Raw genomic sequence first — 24,040 nt, 5'->3', positions numbered from 1 at the left:
TCGATTTACACGTGATTCTAAGTTAGACTCAGTTGCAGCCTTAATAATAATAATCAGCTAGGCTAATACAACCTTAGGCCCAAGCTATAATGCCTTTAAACAGGTGGCCGGTTTACAATGCGTAGGAGGATGGTGGCAAGCCCTTCATGCCACGCGAGTCAACAGCTCTATACACTCACTATTAACGTTACCCTCAGCAAGTTTTTATGGAAGGGGAAACCGAAGATCTCGGGGGAAAACCCCTTAAACCTGTGGGGAGAGAACTTGCAAACTCTACGCGGAAAGTAGTTCAAAATGGCACGGAATTAGTAGTATTTTTGTGCAAATATTTAACTATTTTTTTATCATATGAAAATGTGAATTAAATTTTTTTTCAGCCAGCATCATTCGCCTCATAAAGGTTTCTTTTCAAAATTTTGAAAGCAAAAAAGGAGTGAATATGTTAAATGGTTTAATTTCTTAATTTCGAATATTTTAGTATAGTTCCAAGAGAGTCTTTGACTAAAGATGGAATATTCGTGCCTTAGCTAATTATCAGGGTTGTTAAAAATGCATTTTGAGTTAGAAAAAGTGTTTTGCATTTTGTGTTTCTAGCAAACTATTTACATTTTTAGGGTTTGATATGAGGAAAAACGTTTTTCAAAATGTTTTTACTCTGGTCAGGGCCGGATTAAGACTTTATGGGGCCCTAGGCCCAAGTTAATTTTGGTGCCCCCTTTCAATAGCGAGCGAAGCGAGCTAGGCGCTTCCTCAATTTATATAAATTGAGAAATGGAAGGAAAATTCATTTTGCTGACAGATTTTGTACGTCGTCAGGGGCTAGACGGTAGTCCGTCAGAGAATGTGACAATCAATCGTTTTTGGTTCATAGGGGTGGACGCATTTACTAAAATTACTCCGGAAAATATTTTGTGAAAAGCAAATGATTAAAGATTTATACTTTTATTTTTTTCGAACACTCTTGGTGCCCCTTGTAGGCTTGGTGCCCTAGGCCCAGGCCTATTCGGCCTATTGGTTAATCCGGCCCTGACTCTGGTACCATAATCGCAGCTCTTGTAGATAAAGTTCGTCTGCTATTTTATTCCGAGTAATCTTAGATGGCTATATTCAGTTACTTACTCAGAAGCAGACGAACATTCATACAGTGCCATCGCTTTATTTGAAATCTCTAGGTAATTATTTTTAATTACTAACTAATAATAATAATAAATTAGTAATTACAAACTAACTGTACATTTGTAAAAACATTTTCAATATGCATTATGTATGTTTAGTTTTAGCTGCAAAAAACATTTTAAATTTTAAATTTTGATTTAATAAAAACCAATTTTTTAAATGAATTTTGTATTTTAAATTTGGCATTTTGAGCTATGGATAAAGTATTTTGCATTTTACATTTTGCATTTTGAGTTTTAGAGAAAGTATTTTGTATTTTAAATTTTTCATTTTGAGTTATGGATAAAGTATTTTGCATTTTATATTTTGCATTTTGAGTTATAGAGAAAGTATTTTGCATTTTACATTTTGCGTTTTGAGTTATGGAGAAAGTATTTTGCATTTTACATTTTGCATTTTACATGTTGCATTTTAGTTCTGGAGAAAGTATTTTGCATTTTACATTTTGCATTTTGAGTTATGGAGAAAGTATTTTGCATTTTACATTTTGCATTTTGAGTTATGGAGAAAGTATTTTGCATTTTGAGTTATGGAGAAAGTATTTTGAATTTGGACTTATGGAGAAAGTATTTTGCATTTTACATTTTGGATTTTGAATTATGGAGAAAGTATTTTGCATTTTACATTTGGCATTTTGAGTTATGCAGAAAGTATTTTGCATTTTGAGTTATGAAGAAAGTATTTCGCCTTTGGAGTTATGGAGAAAGTATTTTGCATTTTACATTTTGCGTTTTGAGTTTTGGAGAAAGTATTTTGCATTTTACATTTTGAGTTTTGGAGAAAGTATTTTGCATTTTGAGTTATGGAGAAAGTATTTTGCATTTTGAGTTATGGAGAAAGTATTTTGCATTTTGAGTTATGGAGAAAGTATTTTGAATTTGGACTTATGGAGAAAGTATTTTGAATTTGGACTTATGGAGAAAGTATTTTGCATTTGGAGTTATGGAAAAAGTATTTTGCATTTGGAGTTATGGAGAAAGTATTTTGCATTTTGAGTTATGGAGAAAGTATTTTGCATTTTGAGTTATGGAGAAAGTATTTTGCATTTTGAGTTATGGAGAAAGTATTTTGCATTTTGAGTTATGGAGAAAGTATTTTGAATTTGGACTTATGGAGAAAGTATTTTGAATTTGGACTTATGGAGAAAGTATTTTGCATTTGGAGTTATGGAAAAAGTATTTTGCATTTGGAGTTATGGAGAAAGTATTTTGCATTTTGAGTTATGGAGAAAGTATTTTGCATTTGGAGTTATGGAAAAAGTATTTTGCATTTTGAGTTATGGAGAAAGTATTTTGCATTTTGAGTTATGGAGAAAGTATTTTGCATTTTGAGTTATGGAGAAAGTATTTTGAATTTGGACTTATGGAGAAAGTATTTTGAATTTGGACTTATGGAGAAAGTATTTTGCATTTGGAGTTATGGAAAAAGTATTTTGCATTTGGAGTTATGGAAAAAGTATTTTGCATTTGGAGTTATGGAAAAAGTATTTTGCATTTGGAGTTATGGAAAAAGTATTTTGCATTTGGAGTTATGGAAAAAGTATTTTGCATTTGGAGTTATGGAAAAAGTATTTTGCATTTGGAGTTATGGAAAAAGTATTTTGCATTTGGAGTTATGGAAAAAGTATTTTGCATTTGGAGTTATGGAAAAAGTATTTTGCATTTGGAGTTATGGAAAAAGTATTTTGCATTTGGAGTTATGGAAAAAGTATTTTGCATTTGGAGTTATGGAAAAAGTATTTTGCATTTGGAGTTATGGAAAAAGTATTTTGCATTTGGAGTTATGGAAAAAGTATTTTGCATTTGGAGTTATGGAGAAAGTATTTTGCATTTTGAGTTATGGAGAAAGTATTTTGCATTTTGAGTTATGGAGAAAGTATTTTGAATTTGGACTTATGGAGAAAGTATTTTGAATTTGGACTTATGGAGAAAGTATTTTGCATTTGGAGTTATGGAAAAAGTATTTTGCATTTGGAGTTATGGAAAAAGTATTTTGCATTTGGAGTTATGGAAAAAGTATTTTGCATTTGGAGTTATGGAAAAAGTATTTTGCATTTGGAGTTATGGAAAAAGTATTTTGCATTTGGAGTTATGGAAAAAGTATTTTGCATTTGGAGTTATGGAAAAAGTATTTTGCATTTGGAGTTATGGAAAAAGTATTTTGCATTTGGAGTTATGGAAAAAGTATTTTGCATTTGGAGTTATGGAAAAAGTATTTTGCATTTGGAGTTATGGAAAAAGTATTTTGCATTTGGAGTTATGGAAAAAGTATTTTGCATTTGGAGTTATGGAAAAAGTATTTTGCATTTGGAGTTATGGAGAAAGTATTTTGCATTTGGAGTTATGGAGAAAGTATTTTGCATTTTGAGTTATGGAGAAAGTATTTTGAATTTGGACTTATGGAGAAAGTATTTTGAATTTGGACTTATGGAGAAAGTATTTTGAATTTGGACTTATGGAGAAAGTATTTTGCATTTGGAGTTATGGAAAAAGTATTTTGCATTTGGAGTTATGGAAAAAGTATTTTGCATTTGGAGTTATGGAGAAAGTATTTTGCATTTTGAGTTATGGAGAAAGTATTTTGCATTTGGAGTTATGGAAAAAGTATTTTGCATTTTGAGTTATGGAGAAAGTATTTTGCATTTTGAGTTATGGAGAAAGTATTTTGAATTTGGACTTATGGAGAAAGTATTTTGAATTTGGACTTATGGAGAAAGTATTTTGCATTTGGAGTTATGGAAAAAGTATTTTGCATTTGGAGTTATGGAAAAAGTATTTTGCATTTGGAGTTATGGAAAAAGTATTTTGCATTTGGAGTTATGGAAAAAGTATTTTGCATTTGGAGTTATGGAAAAAGTATTTTGCATTTGGAGTTATGGAAAAAGTATTTTGCATTTGGAGTTATGGAAAAAGTATTTTGCATTTGGAGTTATGGAAAAAGTATTTTGCATTTGGAGTTATGGAAAAAGTATTTTGCATTTGGAGTTATGGAAAAAGTATTTTGCATTTGGAGTTATGGAAAAAGTATTTTGCATTTGGAGTTATGGAAAAAGTATTTTGCATTTGGAGTTATGGAAAAAGTATTTTGCATTTGGAGTTATGGAAAAAGTATTTTGCATTTGGAGTTATGGAAAAAGTATTTTGCATTTGGAGTTATGGAAAAAGTATTTTGCATTTGGAGTTATGGAAAAAGTATTTTGCATTTGGAGTTATGGAAAAAGTATTTTGCATTTGGAGTTATGGAAAAAGTATTTTGCATTTGGAGTTATGGAAAAAGTATTTTGCATTTGGAGTTATGGAGAAAGTATTTTGCATTTGGAGTTATGGAGAAAGTATTTTGCATTTTGAGTTATGGAGAAAGTATTTTGAATTTGGACTTATGGAGAAAGTATTTTGAATTTGGACTTATGGAGAAAGTATTTTGAATTTGGACTTATGGAGAAAGTATTTTGCATTTGGAGTTATGGAAAAAGTATTTTGCATTTGGAGTTATGGAAAAAGTATTTTGCATTTGGAGTTATGGAGAAAGTATTTTGCATTTTGAGTTATGGAGAAAGTATTTTGCATTTGGAGTTATGGAAAAAGTATTTTGCATTTTGAGTTATGGAGAAAGTATTTTGCATTTTGAGTTATGGAGAAAGTATTTTGAATTTGGACTTATGGAGAAAGTATTTTGAATTTGGACTTATGGAGAAAGTATTTTGCATTTGGAGTTATGGAAAAAGTATTTTGCATTTGGAGTTATGGAAAAAGTATTTTGCATTTGGAGTTATGGAAAAAGTATTTTGCATTTGGAGTTATGGAAAAAGTATTTTGCATTTGGAGTTATGGAAAAAGTATTTTGCATTTGGAGTTATGGAAAAAGTATTTTGCATTTGGAGTTATGGAAAAAGTATTTTGCATTTGGAGTTATGGAAAAAGTATTTTGCATTTGGAGATATGGAAAAAGTATTTTGCATTTGGAGTTATGGAAAAAGTATTTTGCATTTGGAGTTATGGAAAAAGTATTTTGCATTTGGAGTTATGGAAAAAGTATTTTGCATTTGGAGTTATGGAGAAAGTATTTTGCATTTGGAGTTATGGAGAAAGTATTTTGCATTTTGAGTTATGGAGAAAGTATTTTGAATTTGGACTTATGGAGAAAGTATTTTGAATTTGGACTTATGGAGAAAGTATTTTGAATTTGGACTTATGGAGAAAGTATTTTGCATTTGGAGTTATGGAAAAAGTATTTTGCATTTGGAGTTATGGAAAAAGTATTTTGCATTTGGAGTTATGGAGAAAGTATTTTGCATTTTGAGTTATGGAGAAAGTATTTTGCATTTGGAGTTATGGAAAAAGTATTTTGCATTTTGAGTTATGGAGAAAGTATTTTGCATTTTGAGTTATGGAGAAAGTATTTTGAATTTGGACTTATGGAGAAAGTATTTTGAATTTGGACTTATGGAGAAAGTATTTTGCATTTGGAGTTATGGAAAAAGTATTTTGCATTTGGAGTTATGGAAAAAGTATTTTGCATTTGGAGTTATGGAAAAAGTATTTTGCATTTGGAGTTATGGAAAAAGTATTTTGCATTTGGAGTTATGGAAAAAGTATTTTGCATTTGGAGTTATGGAAAAAGTATTTTGCATTTGGAGTTATGGAAAAAGTATTTTGCATTTGGAGTTATGGAAAAAGTATTTTGCATTTGGAGTTATGGAAAAAGTATTTTGCATTTGGAGTTATGGAAAAAGTATTTTGCATTTGGAGTTATGGAGAAAGTATTTTGCATTTTGAGTTATGGAGAAAGTATTTTGCATTTGGAGTTATGGAAAAAGTATTTTGCATTTTGAGTTATGGAGAAAGTATTTTGCATTTTGAGTTATGGAGAAAGTATTTTGCATTTTGAGTTATGGAGAAAGTATTTTGAATTTGGACTTATGGAGAAAGTATTTTGAATTTGGACTTATGGAGAAAGTATTTTGCATTTGGAGTTATGGAAAAAGTATTTTGCATTTGGAGTTATGGAAAAAGTATTTTGCATTTGGAGTTATGGAAAAAGTATTTTGCATTTGGAGTTATGGAAAAAGTATTTTGCATTTGGAGTTATGGAAAAAGTATTTTGCATTTGGAGTTATGGAAAAAGTATTTTGCATTTGGAGTTATGGAAAAAGTATTTTGCATTTGGAGTTATGGAAAAAGTATTTTGCATTTGGAGTTATGGAAAAAGTATTTTGCATTTGGAGTTATGGAAAAAGTATTTTGCATTTGGAGTTATGGAAAAAGTATTTTGCATTTGGAGTTATGGAAAAAGTATTTTGCATTTGGAGTTATGGAAAAAGTATTTTGCATTTGGAGTTATGGAGAAAGTATTTTGCATTTGGAGTTATGGAGAAAGTATTTTGCATTTGGAGTTATGGAAAAAGTATTTTGCATTTTGAGTTATGGAGAAAGTATTTTGCATTTTGAGTTATGGAGAAAGTATTTTGCATTTTGAGTTATGGAGAAAGTATTTTGAATTTGGACTTATGGAGAAAGTATTTTGAATTTGGACTTATGGAGAAAGTATTTTGCATTTGGAGTTATGGAAAAAGTATTTTGCATTTGGAGTTATGGAAAAAGTATTTTGCATTTGGAGTTATGGAAAAAGTATTTTGCATTTGGAGTTATGGAAAAAGTATTTTGCATTTGGAGTTATGGAAAAAGTATTTTGCATTTGGAGTTATGGAAAAAGTATTTTGCATTTGGAGTTATGGAAAAAGTATTTTGCATTTGGAGTTATGGAAAAAGTATTTTGCATTTGGAGTTATGGAAAAAGTATTTTGCATTTGGAGTTATGGAAAAAGTATTTTGCATTTGGAGTTATGGAAAAAGTATTTTGCATTTGGAGTTATGGAAAAAGTATTTTGCATTTGGAGTTATGGAAAAAGTATTTTGCATTTGGAGTTATGGAAAAAGTATTTTGCATTTGGAGTTATGGAGAAAGTATTTTGCATTTGGAGTTATGGAGAAAGTATTTTGCATTTGGAGTTATGGAAAAAGTATTTTGCATTTGGAGTTATGGAGAAAGTATTTGGCATTTTGAACAACCCTGCTAATTTTATCCTTAAAATTTAGAGATAAACAGAATCGTTAGGGAGTCATTGACTAAAGATGGAATATTTGCACACCACTGCCTTAATTAATGACGTCATTAAAATTTCAATCAGGAGATAAACAGCATCGTTAGCCCATTAAAATTATACCAGTCATTAGTTAACGAAAATTTGTTTTCTCTTTTCATTTAGGGTGGTGATTAAAATGAAATCGGGTGCTTGGGTTTCAGATAATCCTGTTAGTTCGAAATATCGGCATTTTTCTGTTTAAAGCTGGTTTTTCCAGACCAAACGGCTCCGGAAATGTAATTGTTTCGTGATCGATCAATCCGCATTGAGGTCCTCAATTGCAGCCACCCATTTCAAAGTGTACTTGAGGCTTATCGATTGAGTACACGTTAAAAGAGATTGCTACGCGTTCCCCTATACCTATTTGGTGGTCGTAATCTACCCCATTTTTAAACACTGGGTATTGTCAAAAGCGACATAAGACCCAAAAGTGTGTCAGTACGGTCAAATGTTTCATGAGGGCTTGTCCCGAAGTTAAAAGAAGGAGTGAGAGAGGGGGTTGAAAATATGTCAACAAAATTTTAAATATCCTCCACTTCAGCGCCGCCAAGTGAGGCGTTTTAGAACGTATGTCTACGGGTGAGTAGACATATAAATATAAAGTTGCTAGTACTATTCAAACTAGTAGGCTATGTAGTCTATTGTTGGACTAGCTCTCAGTAATTAATTTATAGCACTATCCTAACTAGTTGGCTATGTAGTCTATTATTGGACTAGCTCTCAGTAATTAATTTATAGCACTATCCTAACTAGTAGGCTATGTAGTTTATTGTTGGACTAGCTCTCAGTAATTAATTTATAGCACTATCCTAACTAGTAGGCTATGTAGTCTATTATTGGACTAGCTCTCAGTAATTAATTTATAGCACTATCCTAACTAGTAGGCTATGTAGTCTATTGTTGGACTAGCTCTCAGTAATTAATTTATAGCACTATCCTAACTAGTTGGCTATGTAGTCTATTATTGGACTAGCTCTCAGTAATTAATTTATAGCACTATCCTAACTAGTAGGCTATGTAGTCTATTGTTGGACTAGCTCTCAGTAATTAATTTATAGCACTATCCTAACTAGTTGGCTATGTAGTATATTGTTGGACTAGCTCTCAGTAATTAATTTATAGCACTATCCTAACTAGTAGGCTATGTAGTCTATTGTTGGACTAGCTCTCAGTAATTAATTTATAGCACTATCCTAACTAGTTGGCTATGTAGTCTATTATTGGACTAGCTCTCAGTAATTAATTTATAGCACTATCCTAACTAGTAGGCTATGTAGTCTATTGTTGGACTAGCTCTCAGTAATTAATTTATAGCACTATCCTAACTAGTAGGCTATGTAGTCTATTGTTGGACTAGCTCTCAGTAATTAATTTATAGCACTATCCTAACCAGTTGGCTATGTAGTCTATTATTGGACTAGCTCTCAGTAATTAATTTATAGCACTATCCTAACTAGTAGGCTATGTAGTCTATTGTTGGACTAGCTCTCAGTAATTAATTTATAGCACTATCCTAACTAGTTGGCTATGTAGTCTATTATTGGACTAGCTCTCAGTAATTAATTTATAGCACTATCCTAACTAGTAGGCTATGTAGTCTATTGTTGGACTAGCTCTCAGTAATTAATTTATAGCACTATCCTAACTAGTTGGCTATGTAGTATATTGTTGGACTAGCTCTCAGTAATTAATTTATAGCACTATCCTAACTAGTAGGCTATGTAGTCTATTGTTGGACTAGCTCTCAGTAATTAATTTATAGCACTATCCTAACTAGTTGGCTATGTAGTCTATTATTGGACTAGCTCTCAGTAATTAATTTATAGCACTATCCTAACTAGTAGGCTATGTAGTCTATTGTTGGACTAGCTCTCAGTAATTAATTTATAGCACTATCCTAACTAGTTGGCTATGTAGTCTATTGTTGGACTAGCTCTCAGTAATTAATTTATAGCACTATCCTAACTAGTTGGCTATGTAGTCTATTATTGGACTAGCTCTCAGTAATTAATTTATAGCACTATCCTAACTAGTAGGCTATGTAGTCTATTGTTGGACTAGCTCTCAGTAATTAATTTATAGCACTATCCTAACTAGTTGGCTATGTAGTATATTGTTAGACTCAGCGGCGGCCCTAGGGTAGAGCAAGCGGAGCGGTCGCTCTAGGCGCCAGGTGGAAAGGGGCGCCAAAATTCCCTTTGAGAGGCGCGGGGCGGCGTGGCAGACGGCGGAGCCGCCGCGGAGAAAATTAATTTGCACAATCACGCTCTACCTTAACCATGGGCTAGGGCCGGCGCTGGTTAGACTAGCTCTCAGTAAATATTTGCTAGTACTTTTCCAACTAGTAGGCTATGTAGTCTATTGTTGCACTAGCTCTCAGTATATATTTGATAGAACTATAATCCAACTAGTTGGCTATGTAGTCAATTTTTAGACTAGCTCTCAGTAAATAATTTCTAGTACTATTCCAACTATAATAGGCTATGTAGTTTATTGTTAGACTAGCTCTCAGTAAATAATTTCTAGTACTATTCCCACTAGTTGGATATCTAGTCTATTGTTAGACTAGCTCTCAGTAAATAATTTCTAGTACTATTCCAACTAATAGGCTATGTTGTTATTGTGAGACTAGCTCTCAGTAAATATTTTAAAGGGCGCAATGGTAGAGTTGACACACGTTTGTCTCCTATGTCGCTTTTGGTATTGTCATTAGGTCTTGATCTAATTACTCGGCGATTGATCCCAATGTAAAGTTGGAATTACCTTCATTAGATGGTAATGTGACATTAATCAGTTACTAACTCCAACTACGTATTCGTGACCTAATGCGTCCTTGACCCCAAAAGTATTTCACCAGAGACCAGATAATAAAACTATTTACTCGATATCTCCAGAGACAACCCTCAACTCCAATAGAATCAGTGTTTAAAATTGAGATGTCTTGGAGATAGAGAAGGTATTTCCATGTCTTAAAGTATTATCTTTATTAAGTTAAAATTAGTCTTCAGTCCGGAAGCGATTGAACTGTCTGAAACTCAAAGTCAAACTCCGCATAATCCGTCAACCTCCTGTTCGGTGATCCTACATTTCATATATTACCAAGAATGTATTTATTTATAGTTAGGTAGAATGATAATGTAGAGATGATTCTATAGTGAGTTGCAGGCTAAGAAAGACAAAATATATAGTACAATCTGCGCAAGGATCACTCAGATCGTTTCCGGTCATCCCACCGCGCGAAATTTGAATTTGGCCATTTTACGGTCAAATTCAAATTTTGCTCTTTTCCTCGTCTTTCAGCGCCATCTAGAGACCAAAATTGGAATCTCTATTTTTTAATTTCATAATTGTGGTGGCGAGCAAATTTAAAAGATAAGGCATTCCTATAGAGTAATGGCGGAGTGACGTCACGGCACGTCACCCACGCTTTTTCCTATAGATAAAAAATCGCGACCAAAATGGAGACCATGGTCAAAGCTACGGAGTGAAATTACTCTATCCAAGGATTCCTATCATTCTTAAATTTAAAATAGTATGTTTAATTATTTAATTTTGTAAATTTATTTCTACGTCTTACCAGTTAAATTGGCAGTTTCTTTTAAAATAGCTACCATGCTTTCTTGGGGGCAACGTTGTCTTAATGAGCTAAAGACGTTTAAAATTATGTTTTTCTCTTTACTTGCTAACAATAAACCTTTATCGTGCTTTTTATAGTAACTTCTTGGGCTATTTAAAATATTTGGAGCTTCCATTATCGAACCTTCTTTAGCAAAATAATTCGGCTGTATTCAGTAATTAAACTCGTGACAACATGAAATTAAAAAATAGATTCCAATTTCGTTTCCTAGATGGCGCGAAAAGACGATGAAAATCACGAAATTTTAAATTGACCGTAAAGTGGTCAAATTCAAATTTTGCGCGGTCGACTGTCCAGAAATGGTCTGAGGTATCCTTGCGCCGGCTGTACTATATATTTTGTCTTTCTTAGCCTGCAACTGACTATAGAGTTTCTGCCAAACAAACACTCGACGGAAAATATGCCGCTAAGACGATAATAAACGCCGAGCTGAAAATTGATTCCCATTCGATATACCGCTAACGTTCAACTTTACGCTGCTCATTTTCCGTCGAGTGTGAAACCAGCTTTATACCGTTAAACGAAATTTTTTAAAAATTACTGTAAAACAAAAAATGATAATATATTTTTACCATAAAAATGTCGTGAATTAGGAATAAAGATTTTTGAAAATAGGCTTCAGATAGTAATTAAAATGAAATTTTTCAAATAATAACTGAGATAAAAACCGATATTATTACTATAAAAACGATATTATTACGATAAAACGATAGTATTACGATAATAACGATATTATTACGATAAAACGATAGTATTACGATAATAACGATATTATTACGATAAAACGATAGTATTACGATAATAACGATATTATTACGATAAAAATATCGTGAATTAGGAATAGAGATTTTTGAAAATAGGCTTCAAATAGTAATTAAAACGATATTTTTATTTGATCTAAAGGATCCTCAAAACTACTTGGATTTAAATTATCCCTAAGTTATGTTAATATTAAAAATTAAAATATTATTTTTATGTCTTTGAATTGTACTATTAATTAATCGTAATTGTGTGTTAAATATTTATATTTGAGACGATTTTCAGCTTTGCTTACAGTAACCCTAACGGTCCTAACCCCTAAAAAATAAAAAAGCGCGGTATCTCATACGTACCCCTAAAACCTCAACGCCATAACGTCGTCTTCCATAAGGCTTGGGAGAGTGGGAGGTCGCTATGGCGTAGAGGAAGCGATTCTTCACAAGAGAGGGGGTATTTTCACCCACTGTCTTTCGGAATGGACCTATATTATTTATTTTATTTATTTATTGGCACATGTTGTGCCTACAAAGCCGTAATAGGCTTATATGCAAGCTTCCAATCTCGAACAGGTGAAATGGTACAAAGCACAATGTAATACAATACAAAATGGGGCAAGGACAGTAACAAGTACAAAAACAGAACAAGATGTAAAATAAGTAAGGGAGATAGAGATTAAGACGTATAATAAGATAAGGGAGATAGAGATTAAGACGTATAATAAGATAAGGGAGATAAGATTAAATATCGGAATTAAAAAAAATTTCTACTAGAGTTTTAAATTTAGAATAGTGTTTTTCCGTAACGATTTGCGTTGGGAGAGAGTTCCAATGATTAATTACACTATGGGAAAAATAATTATGACGAAATGCAGTTTTTGCTCTTGGTTTAGTTAGCTTAAGGGAATTACCACGCGTCGTGGACCCCACATTTAAGGAAAGGAAATCATTAAAGGTACTATCGAGGCCGTTATAGAAAAATTTGTGGAGTAGACATAAATTATTAATTTTGTGACGAATATGGATGGGCTGTATAGAAAGGGATTTTAAACGAGAAGGGGCATGGTGCTTTTGGAATTTAGTATCGAGTTTGGAAAATTGTTTTTGAGCTTTTTGCAGAGCTAAGAGATCAGTTGATAAATGGGGGGTCCAGATGGGGAACAATAATCAATGATGGGAAGGGCAAGTGAATTATACACTTGGTTTTATAATTAAATGAAGAATGCTTTTATTTCGACTTAGGGAGAAGGACTACTTTGAGAATGTCAGAGGGACATCATGATCGAACTTACTCCCGTCTGGAAAGGGGGAGGAGGAGGAAAAGACGTCACCGGCGTATTCTTCAATCGCGTCGGAAGTAGCTTACTGTTAAAGTAATGAGGGGGGACTGGGAACAACTGTAAGAGCCCCCTCAAACTAACAAGGAGACATCCAGAGGGGTTTCTCCCCGATTTTTTTCAAACTCGGCGGTTAAGTAGACCTTCACAGGGCCGGATTAACCAATAGGCCGAATAGGCCTGGGCCTAGGGCACAAAAGCCTACAAGGGGCACCAAGAGGGTTCGGAAAACATAAAAGTACAAAACTTTAATCATTTGCTTTTCACAAAATATTTTACGGATAAATTTTAGTAAATGCGTCCACCCCTATGAACCAAAAACGTTTGATTGTCACATTCTCTGACGAACTGCCGTCTAGCCCCTGACGACATACTAAATCTGGCAGCTAAATGAATTTTCCTTCCATTTCTCAATTATAAATTGAGGAAGCGCCTAGCTCGCTATTGAAAGGGGGCACCAAAATTAACTTGGGCCTAGGGCCCCATAAAGTCTTAATCCGGCCCTGGACCTTCATGTACCTTGAAAGTTCCAAAGGGAAAAGTTTCAATGGTCATTCGTTTTGAAATGGCAACCAAAAATGTTTTCACAACTCAAGTTTAAACTTTCTCTACGTAAAATAGCATGGCAAAATCACGGATTGAAAACCCCTACGATTTTACCGAACTTTTATTGATTTTAAACATTTTTATCAATTTTAGCCAATTGTTTTGGCCAAATTTTAATTTTTACCCTGATTTCCCCATGCTTTTTTACGTAGTAACGTAGATAAGGTTTAAACTTGAGTTGTTAAAAACATTTTTGGTTGCCATGGAAAAACGAATGGCCATTGAAACTTTTCAATTTCGAAGCTTTCAAGGTACATGAAGGTCTCCTTAGTCCCAGAGTTTTGAAAAAAATTGGGGAGAAACTTCTCACGATTTTAAAAACTCATTATGATTGCGAATTATTGTCATTTTGGAACAAAAATAGCAACTTCTTCTCCTGGTATAAGTCTGGTTCGTAGTCTGTGTTCAACTGATGTAGTTGGTTTAAAATCCACACATAAATACCCAAAGTCACTGGCAATGGCTTGATGAAAGGCGTCGATGACGTATTTACTATTTGTTGGGGAAATCTGTCTGGGCAAATGAAATATCGCAGATTTGTGGGGTTTTGAAATTTGAAATTTTAAATTAATGCTCTAATTTCATTGCCAGGATAAGAACAAAATTAATATAAATATTAGAAAATCTGGGGTGGTGGAGTGGTGAACACTTTCAACTCGCAACAAGAGCACCCGGGAACTTAACGGTAATAGTAGATGTAGGGAGCTGTTGGCTCGTGTAGCATGAAGGGCTTGCCACCATCCTCCTACGCATTGTAACCCGGCCACTTAGAATTAGAGTCATTATAAGTCGCTAGCTGACTTGGGCTTTAACCTAGCTGATTATTTATTTATTTATTTATTTTTCAGTGCTGGTCCTGGTTAAGAGTCTAATAATAGTAATAATAATCAGCTAGGCTAATACCAAGGCACCACCTTAGGCCTAAGTCATCAAGCGACTTTTGAAGCCTTTAATTCGGGTGGCCAAATCTCAATTCAATCCTGAACTGTATTTAAAGAGATCCAGCGAGTGACGAATAGTGTTCAACTATTCTTTGTCGCCGTGTTTTCCCTCGTAATGACAACCGTTTATTATACCCAGTCATATCCCGAAAGAACCCCGTGGTTTGGGAGACCGCGCTGGAAAGAGAAATATTTCTTAGCCTCAAAGGATTAGTCTGCCCCCGAGGGATTTGTTACTTTGGCCGTCGTGGCCTCTCATTGCTCACTCCGCCTGCACAGATCCTTTAGGCTCCCCCAGAGTTGCCAGATAAAATTTACGTCCTGCAGCCCAAAAGGAAATAAAACAAGCCCAAAAAACCGCCCACCATTGAAAATGTTTTTCAAAATAGAGCCCAACTTCTCGCCCATAATTTATAGACAAATTTTATCTAGTAGCGCGAAGTTTGTTCAAATAATCACCGTATATAAATAATAACAACCCCATAAGTTTTTTAATATTTTAATATTGTAGACTTATAATATTTGGACTCAATACTCCATATTTTTCCAAGGAACGGTTTTCCCCTTAAGTGGTCAATGGATTGTTACTTATTAGGGTTTATGGCACTAAAGAGACAGCGTTTTCCATTCAACATTCCCCTCATTTTAACCATTCTTTGATAGAATTACCCCCTAGAGCGCTGCGCCGCCGCTATTTCGTGGAAACGGTTGAAACCATGAAAACAAGCCCAAAAATCCGCCTCCCGCCCAAGCCATTTTTTCCCGCGTAGTGCTTTAAAAAGGAGCCCAATCGGGCGAGAAAATAGCCCAACTTGCAACTCTCTGCTTATCTTCCGTTGCTGGGATTAACTGGCTCGCTCGATAAGGGGTTTTTGCGCCTCGCGAAACAACAAATTGTCCATCCTGCATAAAATATTTAATCGCTGGATTTCCCTCCGTTTTATGCATCGATCCTGAACCCGCGGTGGATGACGATTCGGGGCTGCGGATGGGACGTTCTAAACATCAGTTTTTCCAAATACAAGTTTTTTTTTAATAAATAGTTCACGAGTGTTTTCCTATTGACTTTTAATATTGAATATTTAAAAGTTCTGTGTAAATATATGATATTGGCTTATTGGAATATTTAATATTTTTTGTAAATATACGGTATAGTTTTTAATTTACATATATCGTTAATATTTGATGTAATATAATTTAATATTATTAAGGAAAACATTTAATATTATAAAGTCGAAAACATTTAATATTATAAAGGAAAACATTTAATATTGTAAAGGCGAAAACATTTAATATTATAAAGCGAAAACATTTAATATTATAAAGGCGAAAACATTTAATATTATAAAGGTGAAATCATTTAATATTATAAAGGCGAAATCATTTAATATTATAAAGGAAAACATTTAATATTGTAAAGGCGAAAACATTTAATATTATAAAGGCGAAAACATTTAATATTATAAAGGCGAAAACATTTAATATTATAAAGGTGAAATCATTTAATATTATAAAGGCGAAATCATTTAATATTATAAAGGAAAACATTTAATATTGTAAAGGCGAAAACATTTAATATTATAAAGGCGAAAACATTTAATATTATAAAGGCGAAAACATTTAATATTATAAAGGTGAAAACATTTAATATTATAAAGGCGGAAACATTTAATATTGTAAAGGCGAAAACATTTAATATTATAAAGCGAAAACATTTAATATTATAAAGGCGAAATCATTTAATATTATAAAGGAAAACATTTAATATTGTAAAGGCGAAAACATTTAATATTATAAAGGCGAAAACATTTAATATTGTAAAGGCGAAAACATTTAATATTATAAAGGCGAAAACATTTAATATTATAAAGCGAAAACATTTAATATTATAAAGGCGAAAACATTTAATATTATAAAGGTGAAATCATTTAATATTATAAAGGCGAAATCATTTAATATTATAAAGGAAAACATTTAATATTGTAAAGGCGAAAACATTTAATATTATAAAGGCGAAAACATTTAATATTATAAAGGCGAAAACATTTAATATTATAAAGGTGAAATCATTTAATATTATAAAGGCGAAATCATTTAATATTATAAAGGAAAACATTTAATATTGTAAAGGCGAAAACATTTAATATTATAAAGGCGAAAACATTTAATATTATAAAGGTGAAAACATTTAATATTATAAAGGCGGAAACATTTAATATTGTAAAGGCGAAAACATTTAATATTATAAAGCGAAAACATTTAATATTATAAAGGCGAAATCATTTAATATTATAAAGGAAAACATTTAATATTGTAAAGGCGAAAACATTTAATATTATAAAGGCGAAAACATTTAATATTATAAAGGCGAAAACATTTAATATTATAAAGGCGAAAACATTTAATATTATAAAGGCGAAATCATTTAATATTATAAAGGAAAACATTTAATATTGTAAAGGCGAAAACATTTAATATTATAAAGGCGAAAACATTTAATATTGTAAAGGCGAAAACATTTAATATTATAAAGGCGAAAACATTTAATATTGTAAAGGCGAAAACATTTAATATTATAAAGCGAAAACATTTAATATTATAAAGGCGAAAACATTTAATATTATAAAGGTGAAATCATTTAATATTATAAAGGCGAAATCATTTAATATTATAAAGGAAAACATTTAATATTGTAAAGGCGAAAACATTTAATATTATAAAGCGAAAACATTTAATATTATAAAGGCGAAAACATTTAATATTATAAAGGTGAAATCATTTAATATTATAAAGGCGAAATCATTTAATATTATAAAGGAAAACATTTAATATTGTAAAGGCGAAAACATTTAATATTATAAAGGCGAAAACATTTAATATTATAAAGGTGAAAACATTTAATATTATAAAGGCGGAAACATTTAATATTGTAAAGGCGAAAACATTTAATATTATAAAGCGAAAACATTTAATATTATAAAGGCGAAATCATTTAATATTATAAAGGAAAACATTTAATATTGTAAAGGCGAAAACATTTAATATTATAAAGGCGAAAACATTTAATATTATAAAGGCGAAAACATTTAATATTATAAAGGCGAAAACATTTAATATTATAAAGGCGAAATCATTTAATATTATAAAGGAAAACATTTAATATTGTAAAGGCGAAAACATTTAATATTATAAAGGCGAAAACATTTAATATTGTAAAGGCGAAAACATTTAATATTATAAAGGCGAAAACATTTAATATTGTAAAGGCGAAAACATTTAATATTATAAAGCGAAAACATTTAATATTATAAAGGCGAAAACATTTAATATTATAAAGGTGAAATCATTTAATATTATAAAGGCGAAATCATTTAATATTATAAAGGAAAACATTTAATATTGTAAAGGCGAAAACATTTAATATTATAAAGGCGAAAACATTTAATATTATAAAGGTGAAATCATTTAATATTATAAAGGCGAAATCATTTAATATTATAAAGGAAAACATTTAATATTGTAAAGGCGAAAACATTTAATATTATAAAGGCGAAAACATTTAATATTATAAAGGTGAAAACATTTAATATTATAAAGGCGGAAACATTTAATATTGTAAAGGCGAAAACATTTAATATTATAAAGCGAAAACATTTAATATTATAAAGGCGAAATCATTTAATATTATAAAGGAAAACATTTAATATTGTAAAGGCGAAAACATTTAATATTATAAAGGCGAAAACATTTAATATTATAAAGGCGAAAACATTTAATATTATAAAGGCGAAAACATTTAATATTATAAAGGCGAAATCATTTAATATTATAAAGGAAAACATTTAATATTGTAAAGGCGAAAACATTTAATATTATAAAGGCGAAAACATTTAATATTGTAAAGGCGAAAACATTTAATATTATAAAGGCGAAAACATTTAATATTGTAAAGGCGAAAACATTTAATATTATAAAGCGAAAACATTTAATATTATAAAGGCGAAAACATTTAATATTATAAAGGTGAAATCATTTAATATTATAAAGGCGAAATCATTTAATATTATAAAGGAAAACATTTAATATTGTAAAGGTGAAAACATTTAATATTATAAAGGCGAAAACATTTAATATTATAAAGGCGAAAACATTTAATATTATAAAGGTGAAATCATTTAATATTATAAAGGCGAAATCATTTAATATTATAAAGGAAAAGATTTAATATTGTAAAGGCGAAAACATTTAATATTATAAAGGCGAAAACATTTAATATTATAAAGGCGAAAACATTTAATATTATAAAGGTGAAAACATTTAATATTATAAAGGCGGAAACATTTAATATTGTAAAGGCGAAAACATTTAATATTATAAAGCGAAAACATTTAATATTATAAAGGCGAAATCATTTAATATTATAAAGGAAAACATTTAATATTGTAAAGGCGAAAACATTTAATATTATAAAGGCGAAAACATTTAATATTGTAAAGGCGAAAACATTTAATATTATAAAGGCGAAAACATTTAATATTGTAAAGGCGAAAACATTTAATATTATAAAGCGAAAACATTTAATATTATAAAGGCGAAAACATTTAATATTATAAAGGTGAAATCATTTTATATTATAAAGGCGAAATCATTTAATATTATAAAGGAAAACATTTAATATTGTAAAGGCGAAAACATTTAATATTATAAAGGCGAAAACATTTAATATTATAAAGGCGAAAACATTTAATATTATAAAGGTGAAATCATTTAATATTATAAAGGCGAAATCATTTAATATTATAAAGGAAAACATTTAATATTGTAAAGGCGAAAACATTTAATATTATAAAGGCGAAAACATTTAATATTATAAAGGCGAAAACATTTAATATGATAAAGGTGAAAACATTTAATATTATAAAGGCGGAAACATTTAATATTATAAAGGAAAACATTTAATATTATAAAGGCGAAATCATTTAATATTATAAAGGAAAACATTTAATATTATAAAGGCGAAAACATTTAATATTATAAAGGCTAAAACATTTAATATTATAAAGGCGAAAACATTTAAAATTATAAAGGCGAAAACATTTAATATTATAAAGGCGAAAACATTTAATATTATAAAGGAGAAAACATTTAATATTTTAAAGGCGAAAACATTTAATATTATAAAGGCGAAAACATTTAATATTATAAAGGAAATGTCAATTAGAGAAATTATAAATTAAAAAATAATAACGGTTTCTAGATGGAAACAATTAAATTTAAACCCGGCATTATTTTTCATCCGAATTGCATTGTAAAATCCATAGGGAGCCACCGAATGTACATGGCTCAAGCGAATTTTATTTTATCGGTATAGGTATATCTAAAAGAAGTAAATTGGTCTGATAACACCTGTTGATGCGTTGTATTTTAAAATAATAACCCTAAACTTTAGAATTATGTAACGTAAAGTTCTATGAATGGTATAAAATTTAATTAGTTCTCTAAATGTCTCCATGGAAAGGAGGGAAGACCGAAGTAAGTAAACTAAATGACATTAATCATACTTAAATAGAGCCTTTATTATCCGATGAGAGACTGAATATGGGTCTTCAATATAAATAATTTTGATAGAAGGATATGTATATCGGTATGAGAGTACAGATGACAAAGCAATGGTGATTTAGGGATAAGCTAATAAAGTTTCATTATGTTTATCTTCGTCTACATAGGTGTTTTCATAAATCAAAACAATAAAAAAATTAAAAGTATAAAATGTTTTTCTCCGCGTCACGAGCTTAAGCTTTTTAGTACTTTATTGGCACGCGCGTTTCGCACGTGGACTTCGAATTCCAAAACCTTTATCGACTCGAGCTCGCGCTCTCTGTCTTCAATAACTATAGCTAGTGACGAAGAGAAAACATTTACACGTGACCTCCCGTATTTTATAGAAAGACCAGTTTTATTGTTAGTTTCTGAAATAGAAGTTTGGATATTTATAGAAAACTATTCAACCTATTGAGTTTTCTAAATTTTAATATTCTGAAAGATAAAATTTACAAATAATTTTAGTTTCTTCGTAATCTTTGCTTGCAAAAGTACTATTAACGATAGATTCACGAAACTTTTCCTAGTTATAAAGAATGAAAAATACTGACCTTGTAGACGTCGAGTTCCCCGCAGTACAGATCGAACTGCGTATACAGAGTGTTCAACATGTTAATAACCATGAGGGGCGTCGAGGTCGAGCAGATAGCCGTGAAGCCCACGATGTCCGAGAACAACATCGTGACGTCATCGTATTGTTCCGCCTCGACTTGTTGACCTGTCCACCGAAAGAAACGAAAAAGTGGACTTTATAGACGGAGTGATATAAGCGAAAGTAAAACGGCAGTAAGGACTTCCACCACCCATACCGGTTTACAGGGATTTTACCAAAACACGTACACCGCCGCGGTAAAAAGTAGTTCGCTTTGATTAAAGCTTTTAAAAAAGCTAAATTGGATTCCTAAATGTTATCAATTTCTTACGAAGTTAGAAAGTTATAATAGAAGGAGCTACTATGGCCGTAACCGAGCTAAAGGTCCTCTTAAACACACACGTCGTCAAGACTACCAATAAAACCACTAGGCGCCATCCGCTTTAGCTCTGTTACGCCACTAGCGGTGAAATTTGGTTCTTAGTTACCTATTCTTTCAACTGCTAAAATAAATCAAATTTTAATTGAAACTAATCAAAGTGGAATCAAAGATTGTTTGATCTGAAATGTCTTATACCAGAACCCTCTGGAGGTGCACAATGTTTTTAAGAAAAGGGCGGGAGTTTCGAGAAATTTTATTGGCTCTTTGGGTCACGTGTTACCATTTAAAAACATGTCAGTGGAAAGTTAAATAGGTGGTCAATCCCAGACTTTCAACTAGTGCTTCCAACGGTCAACTGTTTAGGTTATTCATGTTGCAAATTTCAGATATCTTAAGATAAGCAGCGAGTCAGATCAGTTTGATCTGTTATACTTTCGCACCCAACAACCTGATATAAAATTGTATCTGATTCATTATCCCAAGTAATCGATCTGAACTGTTCCTTTATAATTAATCATGCTAAATTCAGTTAGCCGAACAGTTATCTGACTTATACCATTAGTCTGAAATCCATACCTCTACTTGGAATGCTTTTCCTACTTATACCATTACTACTTGGAATGCTTATCCAGCCGTATCGCGTATGGTAAGATCACTCTGACGGCTTTGGCCCCGCCTACGAGAGAAAGAAATCACCTTTCCGCGCGCTCCCCTCTCACGTTGTTGTTTGTTAAGTTAACATAGTGACGTCAAAGAAACCGTCAGCCACATCGAGACGAAAATCTGAAGCGATAAGCATTCCTAGTAGAAGTATGGATTCCTGCCTTAGTAGATAAATAATCTTGGGGTTCCAAAAGCATCTGACGGTTTTCGCCGATTTCTGGCCAGTTTCGGTCTGATTTGCATTTTGACCCACACCAACTGATCTGATAATATCTTAAGCTAAATTCGGGTAATCTAATATCTGAATTATGATAAAAAAATTGCTGATATCTGGAAATCGGTTAGAAGCACTACTTTTAGCTTGATTTATTTTCGGTGTAAGGTTACGCGGGAGTAAGTAGTATTATGGGCGTACCTAGCCACAACTTCCTAGCAACGTGAGGAGGGAAAATCAGCTCGAGGAGGTCAACGTTCTTCTTGCGCTCCTCCTCGACCGCTAAATTAGCTTCTTGGATGCTGTTCTTGAGTTTATCCATCCTCCGTTTCAGTCCGTCCTGAGCCCTCGACTGCTCCTCCATCAGGATGATGTCTCGAGTGGCGTCATGGATCGGGATGTCGGAGATGTAGAGGCCCCTTCCGGTCATCGCCTTCAGCCCATCCACCACCGGCGAGCCCAGGAACAGCAGCATGTCCGACTCGACGCAGTAGATCATCTGTCCTTTTAGCCCCAGACCCTATAAAAGCCCGTTTAAAGTGAGGTTTGTTGAGAATGCTTAGAACATTATGAGGTTGGCTTACGAATACGCATCTGTCTCCGGGTTTAAGGGGGGAAGGAACTTTTTGGGTGGGATAAAACACGTCACAAGCTACCGAGAGAGGAACAGGAGGAAAAGAGCGGTGGTAGCGACCACAAGACATCTTGTGACGTAGAAAGAAAATTCGATGTTTTTTTGCAGAGCATGGATTAATAGGCAAAACTATAAAGTCTTTGGGAAATGAAAAAATGGAACTCGCGTGATTAATTGACGTCATTAACACGTGAATAGGTCTTTTTAAAAATTCAGTAAGAGTAATCGGACCTGCAGCGGTATCTGAACCATTGCATATCGTTTGCAGCGTTACGTCGAGAGCTACTCAACGCTTTTCTGTAACATGCTGAAAGTAATGCCGTAATTTCATAACGTTTTACAAGAAATATTATACTTGAAATTCTTTATTATCAAATGTATTTACCCGCTATTTTTACCTTACATGAAGCGGTATTTTCAAAACCTCAAACCTTCTAAATGAACAGCTGTTTAAAAGGAAGTGAATATGTATACTCATTTTGCTAAATATAATTTGAAATAAATAATGAAATAAATTAAATTAAAGATTTAATTGTTGTAAATCTCCATCCAGGAAAGGGGTAACAGTATTTTAAAATGTAATTGTTATATGGCCTAATATTAATTGCATTTGGAATTAATAACAAAGAACAAAACTAAAGAGGAATACTTACACTATGACTAGTACAAAAGTTAATTGTTGTTAATTATTAATAAGTCTGATTATTATTAATATTTTCCAATATTTATTCCCTTGATAAGATACTTACAAGGAGACTACCCGAGGTGGTTATCACCGATTTTGTTGAAACTCGGGGGTTAGGTAGACCTTATGGTAGTATGAAAATTGCCAAAGGAAAAAATTGCAATGGGCTTTAGTTTTCCTATGGCAACCCAAAAAAAAACAAAATCGGTGATAACCACCTCGGGTAGTCTCCTTGTTAGTAAAATGTTAATAGATAAAATTTGGGTAGAAAAATAATCTTAGATCCAAAACTTCGCCTAACAAAACCATTGTTCCCAGATTTAAAAGGCTTTTGAAAACTCATCTGTACGTATCACGCGCTTTTGGGAAAACTAGCTAAATTTAAACCAAAAGTGTATGTTATTTACTTGACACATGTATCTTCGCGGGCTCGCACCGACTTCCTTTTTGGGAAAAACCAAACAAAGTTGAGTGAAATACTTTACGTTATAGCTTTCTAAAAACAGGGAAAACTCAGGGAATTTTAAAAATTTGTATAAAGCCAGAGATTTCAATTTATCTGGAAATTATTACTAAGGTAATTTTACTATTGATTCTGTGATTATTATTATTTAGTTCCTTTAACGTACTGATAACTTTTAATCGTTGTAATTTCAATGTTGCCACAAAATGATT

At 31.9% G+C, this 24,040-nt stretch overlaps 1 protein-coding gene across 1 annotated transcript in view; it reads right to left on the bottom strand.

The window, feature by feature from the left end:
- The window catches only part of Gycalpha99B (guanylate cyclase 1 soluble subunit alpha 2), a 90,529-nt gene that overhangs the window by 24,669 nt on the left and 41,820 nt on the right, over window positions 1-24,040 (bottom strand). Inside the window, exons 2-3 of the mRNA XM_090175501.1 lie at window positions 22,248-22,566; window positions 20,747-20,913 (exon numbers count right to left, since the gene is read on the bottom strand). Of these exons, the coding sequence (XP_090031627.1) occupies window positions 20,747-20,913; window positions 22,248-22,566 (486 nt within the window). The remainder of the gene's footprint in view (window positions 1-20,746; window positions 20,914-22,247; window positions 22,567-24,040) is intronic.

Source organism: Leiobunum rupestre, chromosome 5, assembly GCF_980474605.1.
Source record: "Leiobunum rupestre chromosome 5, qqLeiRupe1.1.hap1, whole genome shotgun sequence".
NCBI classification, from domain to species: domain Eukaryota; kingdom Metazoa; phylum Arthropoda; class Arachnida; order Opiliones; family Sclerosomatidae; genus Leiobunum; species Leiobunum rupestre.
Note: the sequence above shows the minus strand (reverse complement) of the source record. Positions and strands in the feature narration are given on the sequence as shown.